This window comes from Myotis nattereri (genome assembly GCF_964212035.1).
Source record: "Myotis nattereri genome assembly, chromosome: 9".
NCBI classification, from domain to species: domain Eukaryota; kingdom Metazoa; phylum Chordata; class Mammalia; order Chiroptera; family Vespertilionidae; genus Myotis; species Myotis nattereri.
The window spans coordinates 20,265,772-20,283,339 of NC_138084.1; the positions used below are offsets into that span (position 1 = coordinate 20,265,772).

Sequence of the window (17,568 nt, forward strand, 5' to 3'; positions counted from 1 at the left end):
GAAAAAAAATTCCTTTCTAGTGAATAGAGCTGGCCTACAGCAACATTTCTGTTAAACCAAACCAAAACACTCTTCTTTACAGTCCATCTCTTTTTCATCTTTGTCCAGCCTCCTACCTGCCAATCCCTGAGCCTGATCAGACTCCCCTCATATTTACTGTCCTCCCGATTATAAAACATCTTGTAATTTAAAAATTACATAGGAAGCCCTAGCTGGTTTGGCTCAGTGGATAAAGTGTCAGCCTATGGACTGAAAGGTCCTCGGTTCAATGCCAGTCAAGGGCACATACCCAGGTTTTGGGCTCAATCCCCAGTAGGGAGCATGCAAGAAGGCAGCGCATCAATGATTCTCTCTCATCACTGATATTTCTATCTCTCTCCCTCTCCCTTCCTCTCTGAAATCAATACAAATATGTTTTTTAAAAATTACATATGAAGGAAAAAATTTACCTGAAATGCCATCTGCCAAAGATAACCATTACTTGATAACCATTAATATTTTTTATGTTGTTTCTATGTATTTGTACATGTCTAGGTAGTATACTAGAGCCTGCTTTTTCTCAGAGGAATATACCAAGCATTTCTCTGTGAAAATTTCCCAATGAAGACAGAGCCACGGGACCAACATTAGAACACTGCTCTTATAGGAAGTAGAATCTACCCTCCCTCAACAAATAGCACCACTCTCCAAAGTCACCCTCTTGGCCCTGACAGAAGAGCACTGTGACAAGAAACATGCACACAAGAGGGGGACAGACTGACAGAGCTTCCATCTTCCAAGGTGCTGATTAACTATGCCAACAAAATTTCTCATTGGCAAAATTTCAGGTGACACTAAGTAATATTTCCCAACATTCAGAACTGGGGGTGGGTGGTATCCTCTCCAAATGGCTATAAGACATCTGAGCACTGCCTGAGACTAGAATCATTGCATTCTTAAGCTATCATTGCTTTTCACACATACACAACCCTGGCCCTGAACTGTTCCTGGAACCATAGTTTCTCTAAAAGTACCAAGCTTTTTATATCAGTCATTTTATCCCTTGGAGGCCTAACAGAAAAACAAACGAATCTGTGAATTTTAAGTGGAAGGAAGCAGAGAACTGGTAGCAGAGAATTGGTTATATAGCTGATGGACAGTTGGGCAGCCCAAAAAGACAAGCTGGAGATGAGTAATAGCAGGGACAGAGAAAAGCAGTGGTGTTACTGTGGTCCAGAGCCTGAGGCATCAGGCAGAAGCTAAGACCCCTGTAAGTACCTTGGAGTTTCTCCCTACTCCAAACTCCTCCTGGTGCCTGGCACTGGTGGAGCTTCCGTGCCAGCAGACACAGAAGTCCGAGCAACATCCTAGGGGGACCAGCTTTCCTATGACACAGCACAGGGCAGGGCAGGGCGAGGACTAGACCTGGAAGCAAACAGGTACAGGACTGCACATTCCTAGTGGCAAAGTCAACAAGGAACTAATGGTAAAGGAGGACGGGGAGGTCACCTGCACTCGGAAGTGGTTTCTAAGCAGGGTCTGCGTTTCCAAGGCTGTGGAGACCTGCCTCTCCAGGGCACCTTCCCAAGGCGCTTCCTTCAAGGCACCAGACAAGTGGGGCATCTTTTTAGGCCCCCAATGAACCAGTTATTTTGTTTCACTCAAGGCCTTTTCTGGAGGTCAACATTTTTCTAACAGAAATCATACACACTGGGCGGGGTGATAAAATGGACACATATGTAATACCCTTTGTAATACTTTAAGCAATTAAAAAAAAAAAAAAAGAAATCATACACACTTACATATAAATTTATTTGTTTTCCAAGACCCAGTTAACTAACCACTTCAACATTTGCTAAACAGTGTATGTGCTAGGTACTGGGGAAGCATCAAGGTTACAAAGACAATAAGACAGAGTCTCTGTCCATGAGGAACGCAGTCCATGGTCACTGGTCCATAAGCCCCACGAGGGGAGGAGAATGCTCTCTGTATTTCTGTATGCCACAGGCCTGGCTATGGGTAGAACCTGCAGCCACACTCCACTATCTATTCTTCCCTCCTTCTACAAGTAGTAGAACCCCCAATTTTTAACTAGGTTATGCTACCAAAAATAGTCTTCATTGCCAGCCTCTTCCCCAGCTAGCTGTGGCCACATAACTAAGTTCTGGCCAAAGAGATTGAAGTGCAAGGTTTTATGCAATTTCCAGGAGCAAGCCCTTCTTTTCTTTCCTTCCTGCTGGCTGGAATGAGACCCTGAAGGCCCACATTGGAGCCGTCACGTAGGACCTAGAAACGGAGGCCACAGGTGGCAGAGCAAGAGGACAGAAAGAGCCTGGTCTGGACACTGCAGAGCACAGTACCAGCCCTGAGCCACCTACTTCCTGACTTTCACATGACATGAGATAAGCTAATATTTGTTTAAGGCAGGGGTTGGCCAGGCTCTTTCTGAAAAAGGTAAAATAATAAATATTTAAGCTTTGAGGGCCATATGGTCTCTATCACAATCATTCAATTCTGCTCTTGAAGGACAAAAGCAGCCACAAGAAGCAATCGAATAAGTGTCACTGTGTTCCTATAAAACTTTATAGACACTAACATCTAAATTATATATATTTATCACGTTATGAAAAATTATCCTTCTTTTAATTTTTTCAGTCATTTAAAAACATAAAAACTGAAATTTATATAATCTTATTAACCAATGTCATTCCAATAAATTTAAACAAGCAAGTGATATACACTGCCCAGACATAAACGATAGAACCTGAAGCACAGGAGAGGTAACATCTCACCCTGACCAGATGCATGGATGAAACTGTGCTGAATCCTGAAGAAAAGGGTATTTATTAAAAAAAAAAAGAAAAAAAAAAAAAAGTGGCAAGGGTGGGTGGGAAGCTGTTGAAATTTCGAGCAGAAAGAGCAGTGTGTGCAAATGCCCCGTGGGAAAAGACAAGATGCCTCCGAGTACCTGAAGGGAATTCCTAATGATCAGAACACCTGATGTGTAAGCACAGCTTGTCCTCAGGGAGGAAGTAGCAAGCCCACCAAGGAATCTGGTCTACTCTCAAAGCCATAGAGGTCTAGTGAAGGACTTTCAGCTAAGGAGTGACATGACCACATAGTCAACAAAAAGATCACTTTGACAACAGTGTGGACAGACTGGAAGAGGGCGTAATTGGAGGCAGGGAAGTCAGCCCAAACATCATGGCAATGGTCCTCACCTGCTTGGTTGAACTGCTTTTGTTTCTATGCTCCCCAAACATTTGTATGCACAGTACTTCAAACAACACTATCATAGGAAATATCTTCATGTTTGTCTCCTTTAAACCGCATATTTTTTGAAAATAGAGACTATTATCTTTGCATGACTAGCATAGGAATCTGCTCTTAAATAAACTACTGACACAATGCATCTGATTCTAGGTGATCTGGAACACACCAGATCCACAGCTCACACTGGAGCAGATCACTGTAAGGGACAAAGGGTAACAAAGACCATTGCACAGATTGCCACAGCCGTGGGAGGGACCGTCACAGCAGCTCCCTTCCACTGAAGCCTGGTGTAAGAACCTCACCGGCATGGGGATCTTAGAGAGTTCTTTTCCGATGCAGTTCTTCATGATGCTCCACAGATTGAGACTATAGTTGGGTTTGTATGGTATTTTAGTTCTCTTTTCCTTCTTGGTCTCTTCCAGCTGATGCTTGTACTAAGAACAAAACAAAGCCATTCAATCTCCCACAAAGAACAGAAACCCAGTATTATAACCTTCCCTTCCCCCATGCTAAAAAGTATTTCTAAAAAAACAACCATCAGTACTTTCTGTTTCTCTTGGTGCGTTACAAGCAAATCCTTGAGAATCACACCTCAAGTCCCTCACTTCAGATAACTCCCAAATAAGAGTTACCTGTTCATCAAGGCTGATGTCACTGCTGGCTCCACTGATGTTGCTGCCAGTACGTCTACACGGATGGGAAATGTATGAGAATTAGAACAAAGACCAGAACTAGAGTTTGGTCCTCGCCATTCTTTACAAAGCAGAATGCTAAGCATGCTGCACAAACTTAATGGGTGATCGAATGACACGTAGAATAAAATATGTCTGAACTTAAAACATCTCTGGTCAGGTAAAAAAGCTAACAGTTTCCACTTACTCAAGGAAAAGGTCCTAGATCTCAGTATGATACTCCCCTTGTAGCATTTCTAACCTGTGGATGGTCAGATACGTTCATTCTTATCAGGATCAAAGATAACTTACTTGTGGCCCAAATTTTCAGGCATGGTGATGATCTCAGGAGCATCAAAAAATTCATTCTCATCATCCTCATCACTCATGTCTCCTTTGCCGGAGCAGCACTGATCTGCAAGGAGAAAAGCCTTGTTTATTTACTTTGGTCAAAACGTGGCTCAGCAGGATTTTAAATACAAGTCACAAACAAAGCAACAAGTGGTAGAAAGCAGTGGAAAAGACAGAGGAAATCCGTGGCACCAATTGCATTTCACATGAGTCACTGATTCCGGAGAACTTGGAGTTCTTCTACCAACTGCAGAAAACGCCCTGGCTCCATTCAGAACAGGCTACCCAGAAGCCCAGCTTCTTACCTTTGCCTGGACCCGCACTGCCAGAAGGGTGTGCCGGCAGCACCGTGGCTCCTCGGAAAGCCCTCTCCAGATGGTTATGCTGCTTTGCCAACTGCTCCAAGGTCTCCTCCAGCCGGATCCTCTGGTCTCGCTCATACTGCAGTGACTTCTGCCATTTTTTACTATGGGTCTGGGCTAACGTAAGAAAATCTCTACAAGCCTGTAGGGGAAAGAGTTAATAAGTGTCACTCAACTAATCAGAGACACCCCTCAGGCCCTGTGAACCCATTCTGGGAACTTTACAGGCAGATTACAAAGGCAGACTTTCCCTGTTAATCCCCAGTAGCAGGGACAGCCAGCTCCAAGAGGCAATGAAGGTCGACTCCAGAAAACAAAATGAGCATGGTTGTCACGGTTCTTTCATATTTTCCTGGTCATGAGGACTAACCAAATGCCAAGGGAGCAATAAACCTAGAAAAAGTATTTGTGGCAACATCACAGAGGGCAGCTATGTGAACTACACCGAAAAAAAAAAAAAATCTATCGACTGAAAGAAAGAGGAGGAAAAGCATAGGACTGTTTTCAATAAATTCTCCACTAAACCCAAGTCACCTAAAGCTGAAGAATTCAGGCACTGAGAGTAGAGAATCTGCACTGAATTGACCAAATATGGGGACACTGACTTTGTTTTTATTTTGGTCACTAAGAGAAACAACTGACCATAAAAATTAGAAGCCTACCTGAGGAATCAAAGGAAGGCTCTAGAGACAAAACACAAATCTGATCAGATCACTGGCTCCCTGCTGGTACTGGGACCAAATCAAAATCACTGGTTATGAATATAAAGGACCCTTCACAGGTTACCACCTGCTTTTTATCCTCCTCGCCAGGCTCCTGGTGATTCCCATTTCCTGGAGCGACATATTTCTGTCAGGCCTGCCTAAGTATCATAGCATATGCTATTCGCTGTGCTTAGAATGCTCTCTCCTCCCCCTTTTCTCTACTTGGCCAAGACCTCTTCATTGTTTCAGATCTATGGCAAATGTTTTTCTTCTGTGACACTCCCCCACCCCCCAGTCGCTTAAGCACCCAGTCTCTTCTGTACATTTCCACAGCACTTGGCACACACCTCTATTCTATACCAGCCACAGCAGCCGCATGACTGATGTACAGTATATCCAGATGTATCATACACAACTTGAAGACACAATTTATGGTTAATTCATATACTTATCTTCAGCTCCTTAGTAGCTTTGTACATAGTAGGAGCCTGATAAAGTTTGCTTCATAAATAAATAAAGCAATGTATATTTAAAATTAAATGCCCTGTTCTAGAGAAACTATAAGGTAAGTAAAATTTCTCCACCCATGGTTTCGATTATTGCCTCTAGGCTAAATGACTGTGAAATCAGTAATTCTAGCTCTGTGCTCATGGAGCTTTCAGACCAGAATATCCAGTTGCCTATTCAGTGGCTCAAAGTAATCTTAAAATCTGTGGGTCCCAAAGTGAACTCACCATGTTCCCTTTCTGACTCTGCTTCTCCCTCGGTGTGCCCCATGGCACAATCATTCCAGGGCCCTTCCACGTACCCAAGGCAAAAAACCAAGCCACATCCTTGATTCTGAGTTTTTAGTCCCTCCCACATCCAATTATCTAGTCCTATCAATTCTTCTTTAATGTTTCTGGAATTGCATACTTCTTTCCATCCTCCATACTCAGAGGCAGAACATACACTGGAGTTGGGTTGTTGGGGCTCTAATCACAGCTCCATCTCACTATCTAGCTATATGGAACTCTAGGCAAGCAATTTAACCTCTCTGTGCTTCATCTTCCTGATCTGTAAACAAAAAGTAACAACAATAACTACCTTAACCATTTGTACGCCATAAGCATCTATAGATGCAAGCAGCAGACCTTTTTTAATTGAATTCAAATTAGTGTGGTAGTGAACTGGTTAAAGAGCTGCAGCTTCATATATAAAGCATTTGGAACCAATATGGCTCACAGTAAGCATTCAACAAGGTGTCAGCTATTACACGAAGTCTGCACCAAATCGATCTTAACCTCTTTTAAGGCACTACTACCAAACCCAGTCAGTATGATCTGCACCTCATCTTCTCCACACTCAATTCCTTTCCAGTCTCATCTCTAACTGCTACTTGCTCCACTAATAATCAATTACCAGCAGTTCCCAGACTTTGGAGAGAAGGAGGAATCTGCTTAGGCCACACCTCTACCTGGATCAACTCTTCTCTTTCACTTCCTTTTAATAATATTGATCACAACTAATATTTAGTGAGACACAATTACATCAAACATTTGCTAAACACTTTATGTCAATCTACATATATAAAACCCTAATATGCAAATAGACTGAACTGCGGAACAACCCAACAACCGGTCACTATGATGTGCACTGACACCAAGGAGCGCACGCAGAACATGAAGGGCATCGGCCACGGCGGGATGGTGGAGCAGGAGAGTGGGGGCACCAGACCAAGGCGGGGTGCTGGTTGCTGTCATTGGGGCGAGCCTCTGGTGATTACTGAAAATTCTTTGCTCTCACATGCTGCGGTCCCGCTGGGCACTTGCACCTGCACCTGCTGCCGGCACCAGAGTTGCTGCTCGACCCGCTGCCGGTGCCCAGCGCCAGCCCCAATTACTCGGTGCTGTCAGCAGGTGCAAGCGGTGGCTGCTGGTCCCAATCGCCCCTCAGGGCTTCTCCACCTCCCCTGCTCCTGAGGAGCAATCGGGGCTAGCAGCCGCCTCTCACACCCACTGCCGGTGATGGCCCCGCTCGCACCTGCTGCCAGTGCCAGAGCTGCTGCTCGCACCCGCAGCCGGCCCTGATTGCCCCTGAGAGCTCTCCACCTCCCCCTGCTCCTGAGGGGCAATCGGGGCAGCAGCTGCTGCTCACACCTGCTCACAGCATCGCTCCACTTGCACCCGCTGACGACACATGGTGAGCGGGGCCAGCGCTGTCAGCACGTGGGAGCGGTGGTGGGAGGGACCAGGCAGGGGCGCGGAGACCCGCCCCTGTGCCCACCGCAGCCTCACGACCCACAATTCCTTTCAAGGTGCACGAATTCATGCACTGGGCCCCTAATTATCTAATAAAAGCCTTTCAACAACTTTGTGAGAAGCTTACTAGTATAGTCATCATTTACCAAAAAGGAACTGAGGTTACAGAGGAAGTAGGTTGCCCCAGGCTATATAGTTAACCAAGGCAGCGGAACTTAATTGCCTTTTTCTTTTTTAAAAAATATATTTTTATTGACTTTAGAGAGGAAGGGAGAGGGACAGAGAGAGAAATATCAATGATGAGAGAGAATCACTGATCCAATGCCTCCTGCATGCCCCCTATTGGAGAACAAGCCCACAACCCAGGCATGTGCCCTAACCAAGAATCAAATCATGACCTCCTGGTTCATAGGTCATCACTCAACCATTGAGCCACACTGGCCGGGCTAACTGCCTTTTTTCATAGGCAGGCTCTCTTTGGTCTTTCAGAATTCAGCTGAATTCTAATTCTATACGCTATATCAGCAGCCTGTGCTCATTTCTGTCATGACTTGTCACAGTCCTACTGATCTGGTAACTTCTCTGTCCCCTCATCAGAGAGTAATGTTCCTGAGGGCAGGGACCACACCCACATCTGTGTTTTTGGTGTGTTTTTTTTTAAATATATTTTATTAATTTTTTTACAGAAAGGAAGGGAGAGGGATAGAGAGTTAGAAACATAGATGAGAGAGAAACATTGATCAGCTGCCTCCTGCACACTCCCCACTGGGGATGTGCCCGCAGCCAAGGTACATGCCCTTGACAGGAATCTAACCTGGGACCCTTTAGTCTGCAGGCCAATGCTCTATCCCCTGAGCAAAACTGGTTAGGACTGTGTGTGTTTTTTTAATTTATTTTTTTATTGTCTAAAGTCTTACTTATGCCCACATCTGTCTTATATTCCTTAGCATAGTGCCTAGGAGACAAAAGGTACGAAATAGATGTCCACTTAATTAGCAAACGGATATAGTAACAGTGTCAAACTTAATCCCCTGCTTAGATTCACTTTGGTAGTAAAAAAAAGCTACAGCCTACGAAACTGAGTAAAATGTATTCTTCCTTTGGGATAAAAGCCCCTTCAGGGATGTGATGTGCTAATACTGTAATTTCCAACATGCATATTACACTATAGGCCTTGCCACTATCACCTAAAAGGTATAAAGGAAAGACAGTGATAAAAAAACACATTTTAAGCAATAACCAGCTATGAAAGGGGTACAGGCAGTGCACTAGGCGAGAACAGAATAAAACCCAACTTCCCCCTGACTCCCAAGCAATCATTCCCTGTAACACAACTTAGGGAAGAACTGCCCCGGGGAACAAAGATGAGCACAGTTTCAAAAGTAAAGTCTAAACTAAACTTTCAGTTTTATGAGAAATTTTTTAATCAAGAGGTGTTTTATTTAGCAAATTTTTCACATCTAGAGTAGAAAAAAATTGTCATGGAGTAGGATGCTCACCTGACAAGGATAAGAGGTGACATTCACTACAGGAGACTTGGGTCTGAGTTGTTCTATTACTTATTCACTATTCATTGGACTGTATGACTTATGAGGACCAGCAGAGCAGGTGTCATTAAGAAGTGCCACAGTCTGGAGAATGAGCACACGACTACACCTGAGAAACACAGCATCAGTGCTGATGTGCAGAGTCCTGGAGACAGCTGACCTTCCCGCAGTGGACAAGACAACTGTCCTTTCTACCTTCTGTGAGTCAGAGCTCTGAAGATGAGAAAAATTAAACTTCCCCTTTGTCACTGGGAAGACCTTTGATCTCTAGGAGCCACTCAAGAGCCACACTAGTTCTAAAATGTCTTATTACCACTCCCCCAACAAGGGAAAATCTGGCCCTAGTGAAGTAATTTCATCCTATTTAATAAGGTAAGAAAATAAACAACAACCCCGCATAAGCCTTTTCTCACAGAGTCCCCTTCTCACTTACATTATGAAATGTCTTCTAGGGTTTGTTCTCAAGTTGAAACTGCTAAAACAACCTGCCAGGTGAGAATCGGTTACCAATAGAGGAAAAACAGCACTGCTTAAACCAAGTATTCATTGCATACTGATCGCCCAGGATCTGAAATATATCACTAATGCCCATGGGGCTTTGGCTTCATCTAAAGCCTTGCAGCCAAGCAGCAGAAGTACCCCAAACCAGCAACAGCCACTAAGACAGACGTCACGAGGAGGCAGAGAGGTGGCCCCTTCTTTTTAAACAAAAGTGCCCAAAGCTGAGTGTTATTGTCTTACCACCCAAAATTACCCTTGAAATCAAGGAGTAAAGATGGAACAACTACTATTATAAAGCTCTCACTTGATCCAACCCCCATTTACCACACCGTGGGTGAGAATGCATTAGCAACATAGGGATCAGACTTCAACTTAAAGCTCAAAGAACTTGACAATGGAGGGGCCCATGAGATCTTTTAGTTCCAACAGATAGATCTAGCTCAAAATAAATAAAACCACAATTCAGAGAGTTACAGGATACAATTAACATCACCATCAGATGTTCTGCTGGTGCCAGAAACAGGACTGGCACTATGGACTCCTAACTAACTCCAGCAGCATCCTCCTGACCATTTGAGCAGAGCAGGAAAGTCATTCCATCTGTTCCCCCCATTCTATTTCATGCAACAAACAATGTAACTTAAATCCCTTGAGCCGCAAAGCAGGACCTAATGTCCTGTACTTTATCAATTACAATTTCCTGGCATTTTGGAAGAATTACATTTTGAAAGAGGGAAAGGACAAAAAAGCCACACAGGCACCATCTGCACTTACGTTGATCATGGCATTGGATGTGATCCTGAAGAGTGTGGCCCGTTCGTTGACCTGCTTGATCTTCTCGTTGCTCTCAGCAGGCAGCCTCAGGGACTCCAGCTCACTGAGGGAGCGCTGCAGCGCGGTGCCGTGCTTGGCTATCAGGTCATTGCATGTGCTCAGGTCCTCCACTTTGCTGGACAAGGTCCGAAGGGTATTCTGCAGCTCTGTCTTGTCAGTTTGTGAGACAGACTCTTCATCTCCTGACTCATCTGCAGAAGCAAAAGGTAACTTACATGATTCCAGGCCCAGAAGTGAGAGCCTGAACCCTGCCAACTCTACCTACAACCAAACTGAAACTCCTCCCATTGTGCGTTCTGACCACCCGACAGCTTGCCATTACCAGACTTCTCCACAGTGTGGCCCGCAGCCCACCTGCATCACAAACACCTGGAGTTCTTCTTATAGGTGTACTCACTGGCCCCACCCCCAGGGACTTTGATTTGGCTAGTGTGAGGTAAGGTCCAGAAACTTGCATTTCAAATAAGCCCCTCAGGTAATTCTGATGCACACTGAAGTTTCAGAACCTAGAGATCAGGATGGAAAAGCTAACTGGCTCCTGGGGTTAGGTATGAATTACTGAGCCTTTACACTTTAGCATGAGGGTTCCAATCCAGCCCCAGCTGATTATTACTGCAAATCCACTATCACTTGTTAGGTGTTCGGTAGGCCCTGTATGACATGGGCTGAGAATCACAGTCTAGCTCCTTATAAACAAAAGATTAATTAATTTATTTGTCTTTTCTGAAGAGGAGAAGAAAATAAAAAAATTATCTTTTCTGACATTAGAGCAACATTGCACTGAAATCAATGCAAGGTCTTCTGTTAAATGACTCTCCAATAATAAGTCAAGCAGACAGCTATGTTGTACCTCTCGCTACCAGATCTGTACTTAATACTTTTGTAACTGCAAAGTGTTTCTCCAGCAGTGGCACCTCTTTGGGGCAGGGAGCCAAACATCAGCACTAAAATCAAAACAAAAGAAGTAAGGAAAGACCTAAACGCAACTGCTAGGCCGAGAGGCAGGGCCAAAATGAAAACATAGCCTGTTACCAGAATGTTTACAAAGCAGTGAACTTTCCTTTCACCGCCTAGATAATAAATACGGTATGGGAAACGACAGGGGATAAAGAAACAACAGGTGAACACAAGGCAGCAGATGACCATCTTGGTCAGCTCCAAGTGAACAAGCTCAGTATGCTTAAACTATCAACATCTATGGGGGAAATCCTACCATTTTCCTTGAAGAAAAATACAAAGATTATCAGATTGCTCTTTTTCAGTGAAACTAAGGTAGCAAAATGAAGATGTTTCATAGAAAATGTCACATAAGATGTTTTTGGCAGTCTACGAAGATTGTTTCAACTCCACTAACAAATAGCTAAGGAGAAATCAGGAGAAAATTAAAAAGTAAGATAAATACAAATTGTGAGTTGTAATAATCCTAAGAGTGATCTAGCAATAAAATAATCATTTCTCATAATTGTAAGATAGTCAATTGGCATTAAAACCCAAAGGATAACTGTTTATGCCTATATGTCATAAACCTCAACCTCAGCAATCCTGGCATTTGGGCCAGATAGCTAACTCTTTGTTGTGGGTGGCTATCCTCTGCATTGCAACAGCTTCAGTGGCCTCCCTGGCCTCTACTCACTACAAGCCAATAGCACCAGCACCTCTCATCTGGGACAAGAAAATGGCTCCAGACATTGCTGAGTGTCCCCTGTAAGGCAGAACTGGCCTCACTTGAAAACCATCCCTCCAGGAGAAACACTGCATGATGTACCCGAGACATCTAGGTGATAGTTGATAATTAAATGACAATGAAGGATAAAATAAGATTTGTGCGTAAGAGGAGCAAATGAAAAGTTTCCCTGACAGTGTTCTTTGCTCCCTACCTGATTCTGCCAGCATCTTCACAGCCTTGGCCTTGGCCAGTTCCAGGGCCGTCACCCAGCGCTGCCGCTCCACTTCTGAGCTGGCCTTCAGATGGTAGGTCTGAGCACCCCCATTGGAGATGATGAAGTTGCAGGAGTCCTCCACAGTGATGTTGGCTGTGGCCAGGTTGATGGTACCACGGCAGGTGTGTCTCATTTCTGCCTTTGACCTGCAATAACGAGGCAAAGACATGCTAAGTAGAAAGCTGTGGGTGGTTTGCCCTTGATCAATTCCATTTCTTTTCATAACTTTTTTTTTTTTTTTAAATATATTTTATTGATTTTTCACAGAGAGGAAGGGAGAGAGATAGAGAGAGTTAGAAACATCGATGAGAGAGAAACACCGATCAGCTGCCTCCCGCACATCCCCCACCGGGGATGCGCCCGCAACCCAGGCACATGCCCCTGACCGGAATCGAACCCGGGACCCCTCAGTCCGCAGGCCGACGCTCCATCCACTGAGCCAAGCCGGCTTCGGCTCTTTTCATAACTTTTGAAAACATAGTAGTCTTAAGGAGCAAATTCTAATATTTCCCTGAAATTCAAGAACCAGTCAGTAGGGATTTCCTTTCAGAGCCCAAGTATTGTTTCTGAGTCAGACTGTATTGCTCTGCTGTTCTTCTCACCCTTAGCAGTTTAAAAAGAGGCTTCATTGAAGTATAAGGATAAACTATAAATTCAGCAATTTTAACTGTATGATTCAGTGAGTTTTGACAATGTACATAACTGTGTAAGCACCTCCACAATCAAAATATAGACTATTTCCATCTCCCCAAGAAGTTCCCTCATGCCCTTTTGCAAGTAGGAATTACTTTTTATTTAGAAAGTTGTAATTATAAAATAGTGCTTTATAAACTCATGCATTTTACATGTACTGAACAATCTCCCCCAAACGTAACTCAGCCTAAATGAGACCTGTCACACTGCTTAGAATTGTACTGCAGAAGTATAAGGCACACTTACATGATTAGAGTATTAAATACTGACTACAGTTCAAATGATATGAAATAGGAATAGTTTTCTGTGGGAGAAAAGACAAAATAATCATAAAAGAATCATCAGGTGTCTAATCTTTCTCTGCCAGGTTCTTCCCTAAGGTCCATTGACCTCTACTGGTGGCAACTCCTAAGCCATCTATTAATAGCTAGGAAAGATTCAGCAAATCTGTTCTCAGAGGGCTGGGTGTAAAATTTTTCCCCATCGCTACTGGCAGTTCTATTCATAGACTAACTTTTGAACTTTACAGGACCGCTTGGTGACAACAAGCTACAAGAGACTTCACATGAGCTATCAAGCTGCTAGCACAACTGGGTGTACAGTGTGAACTGTGCTAATTTCCCCATCACCCGCTGGCTATGCCCAGGGACCTGCCTGTTGAGACCGCAGTTTTCCCTGACCAACTTGGAGCATAAAGAGGTCAAAGTCCTTTGCCAACTGCCATAGTGCAAAGCAGAGCCATTTCCCTTTCACTGGAGCCAAGCGGCCAAACACACCTGGCACATCCAGAATCTCTGCAAGCCAAAAATGACACACGCCCGTCCTCAGAAAGTGACTAGGTGTGTTTGAGAGAGTTGGTTTCTTGTGCTTAGGAAGATAGATTCCCTATTGTTCAGTTTGTCACATGAAACTGGTTTTTCATCCTCAAATGCACAAATGAGCTGTATGGGATGGCCAGGGGGTCTCAACGGACTGGGCCACTTTCCATCCTCTGCACCTGCCACACTGTAATGTGAATCCCTGTTTTTTCTATTCTTCCCTCCCCTCCCCCTCCCCCAAGCTTCAGTTACATTATGAATAATGCAGGCCGAATTACAGACCCACAGCTGACTGTCCGCTCACCCTTGCTTTCTACTCCTAAGGTGTTTCTTGGGCCTTCTACCTCATTCCTCACAATGTGTTGGTACTTTTCACAAATCACTTCCTAGGAATCTCTGCCTGTTCATCTTCATGAACGAAAAAGTTTCTCAAATTATATAAAGTCTGTAGCAGTTTCAAAAATACAAAGAAATCCTGGGAATAAGGTAGCCTTGACCTCAGGGCTCTTGGGTTTGGGCAAATACACCAATGGCTATACATGATTATCGAAGCTGAAAAAAGAAATTACTTCCAGGGTCCAAAGTAAGTTCTTCAGGCACTACAATATTAGGTGGTATTTTCTAGCTAGAAATTTCTTCCCTGAAAAGGCCAGTTGAAACAGTAACTCCATCTCTAGAAGCTAGCCAGGAAAACTAATACCGTGGGCCTGTCATGATGTGTCTGGGAGAGCTGGGATTCTACATTCGGTTTTAAATAACTGGCCATCTGTGTAACTAAGTATGTAAGGAAGAACAGGATACATAAAAAGAGGCAAGTGGTGTTGCCAAAGCCTCTTAGGATAGTTCATCAGAGGACAGGTCTAGGAAGAACAGGATCTCAGTTAAAAAGAAAACAGTATTTTTTTAAAGGCATGTGTATAGGAAATGACAGGTTTTCGAGGCATGAAAAGCAAGAGGAATGACAACTTAGCCAAACAACTCTAGGAAGATGGGAACCGGAAGAACTCTATTAGGTAGAATAGACTACCAACATAGTTGGCCAGATGTATTTCAATGTGATTTTGAGGGTAATGCATAGACTTGATAACTCTGGATCCTGTTGCTTGGTTGATTTGTGGGTGGTACTATCTTAGCTGGCAAGGACAGGCCCATGGCATAGTTCCCAACATGTGGTTTGGTATGTTTTGGAAGGAGTTTTATCTGTGGTCAGACAGGTACCACTAGCTCTTGTAAGAGAGAAGTCAAAAATGGTTACAAGTACTTGAAGAGAACACATTAAGTTATTAATGTCCAATCAAAATCAATATTGATTAGGACTGGTACTGATCAAAGAATCAACTGGCTGGGAAAGTGGATCTGGTAAGAACTTGGATGAGGAAAAATGATCATACACTAAGACCCTTGGCTGGTATACACTTTTGAAAATGGGGAATCAGTATTAACAGTGACTTACAAGTCAAATTAAGATATGAACCAACTGAACATTAGAATGATGGTCAATTAATTTTTTAAAATATGTTTTTATCCACTTTAGAGAGAAAGAAAGGGAGAGAGAGAGAGACATTGATTGGTTGCCTCCTGCAAAGTCGCACCCCAACCAGGGATGGAACCCACAACCTGGGTATGTGCCCTGACTGGAAATCGAACCAGTGACCCCTCAGTGCATGGGACGACACTCAACCAACTGAGCCACACTGGCCAGGGCTGATGGTCAGCTTAATAGATAAACATGAAGTTGAGTAGGGGAAAAGCTTTGGAGCAAACACAATTTTTTATTTTTTATCTAACCTTAAAGTCCTAGATAAGTAATTAGAAGAGGTTAAAATTAAAATTAATTCTGAATATAATAATGCAAATAATATACAAAACCGGTTACAATTAATGTCGCTTAAGCAGTGAGGAGGCACTAAGGCATTTTCCACTGTTCCTAACTCCAATTAAACCTCCAACTCGCACATTTGATTTCCCCTAAAAATTTTCTAAGGGCCAATAAAATAGAGTTAATGAAAGAGATTCTTTACCCTAACTCTCCTGGTGGCAGAGTGACTACTGGCAGAGGAAAAGAAATAGAGTGAGCTGCTCTTAACAGCAGCGTTCTGTGACCCAAATAAGATGGTCTTCATAAAAATATTTAATTAGAAACGCCATTACACTAAGCAAAGTCTCCCTGTATACATTTTGTATATAATAAACACAGTAACCATGAGCTATAAACTTAGTTGCTATTGATACTTAATTATCTCTGTATCTGATTCATGTAATACTAACCTAGGTTTTAGGTTATGTTGGTGTGAACAGAACTAGTTTCAAATCCTGACTCCTCAAGACTTTGGGAAAGTTGCCCAAGCTAAGTCTCAGTTTCCTCATCAGGAATATGGGAATATCTCCTAATTCCCAGGAGAATTTTGTTGTACCTAAAACACCTATCCAAACTGTCTAGCCCTCAGAAAATGTTTACGCCCTGTCCCCATATCCGGTATCTTAACCCCTCTATCTATAGTAACATGAGTAGCCAAAAACATGTTATGTTATGGCAAGTCTGTGACCATAAATATATAAGACATACATTGTTGAACAGAAATAAACCATACCAAAGACATTCTTTTTTTAATAAACAAACCAAACTAGCCAGAGACCCCAGAAATATTACTGGATGGAAGACTTAAATCATTCTCATGGGAGGAGGTGGGGCAAGCAAAAATAAAAGCAGTACTGGAGTGCACATCTTCATTCTGAGCTGTCTGCCTAGGAGAAAACATACCCAAGTCTTGGAGAGATAAGGAAGACAGGGGATAGATGGAGGCCACCCTGTCCTTGTGCCTGAATGTGGAGAGAGCAACGGCGGGTCCATCAAGGGCTGCTAATAACCTTGAAATTTGGAGACTGGGCACAGACAGCTAAAGCTAAACCTTGGGACTTTTATGCTAAGTTCCTTGGGAGCAGTGCCTGGGTTTTGCTCTCCTATATGTGTCCCCTGGCACCTACAACAGCGTCCTCGTGCAGAATTAATCACTGTACCCACGTGCTGGTGGAAACATAATGGAAAGGCCAGGGGCCGAGGGGTAAGGTATGGCACCGAGGCTGGGCAACCCAGGTAGAGGGGTACGTCGTGGGGCATGCTCTCTCCGTGACGGTGGGCTCGGGTCGCGGGCTGTCAATGCGCGCAGGTGACGAAAGGGGGCCCGGGGCGACCCTGGCTGCGGGGCCGGCTGGAGAGGGCGACGGCGAGGGAAGGTGGGCTGCAGTAGGGGGACAGCGCCCCGGAAGCAGTTACCTGTAGTAGCTTAGTAGCCCGTTGCTCAGCACGAACCAACGCCGCTGGTAGCCTTTGATATAATTGGTCCATTTGAAGAGCCAGCCTTCTCGAGCCGAGCCCGAACCCCCAGCGACCGAGCCGCCCGAGCCGCCCGAGCCCCCGGCCGGAGGTGCTGGGGCTGGGCCTGCCGCCGCCACTGCCCCGGCCCCGGGGCCCGGGCCGCTCGCAGACGCCGTGGCGACAGTGCCCGGCGCGGCCCCAGAGCCTGGCGCCGAGTCTCCGCGGCCGCCTCCGCTTCCCACCACCGGGGGACCAGTGCCGCCACCGCCCGGAGCTGCAATGGCTGCCGGGCCCGGCCCCACCACTCCTCTCAGCTCCGTCGCCGCCATGAGCTGCCAC

At 44.4% G+C, this 17,568-nt stretch overlaps 1 protein-coding gene across 1 annotated transcript in view; it reads right to left on the reverse strand.

The window, feature by feature from the left end:
• Positions 1-17,568, reverse strand: part of OSBP (oxysterol binding protein) — a 36,544-nt gene extending 18,976 nt beyond the window's left edge. Inside the window, exons 1-7 of the mRNA XM_081099429.1 lie at positions 17,188-17,568; positions 12,340-12,548; positions 10,403-10,653; positions 4,580-4,778; positions 4,236-4,338; positions 3,885-3,939; positions 3,555-3,686 (exon numbers count right to left, since the gene is read on the reverse strand). Of these exons, the coding sequence (XP_080955555.1) occupies positions 3,555-3,686; positions 3,885-3,939; positions 4,236-4,338; positions 4,580-4,778; positions 10,403-10,653; positions 12,340-12,548; positions 17,188-17,558 (1,320 nt within the window). The 5' untranslated portion in view covers positions 17,559-17,568. The remainder of the gene's footprint in view (positions 1-3,554; positions 3,687-3,884; positions 3,940-4,235; positions 4,339-4,579; positions 4,779-10,402; positions 10,654-12,339; positions 12,549-17,187) is intronic.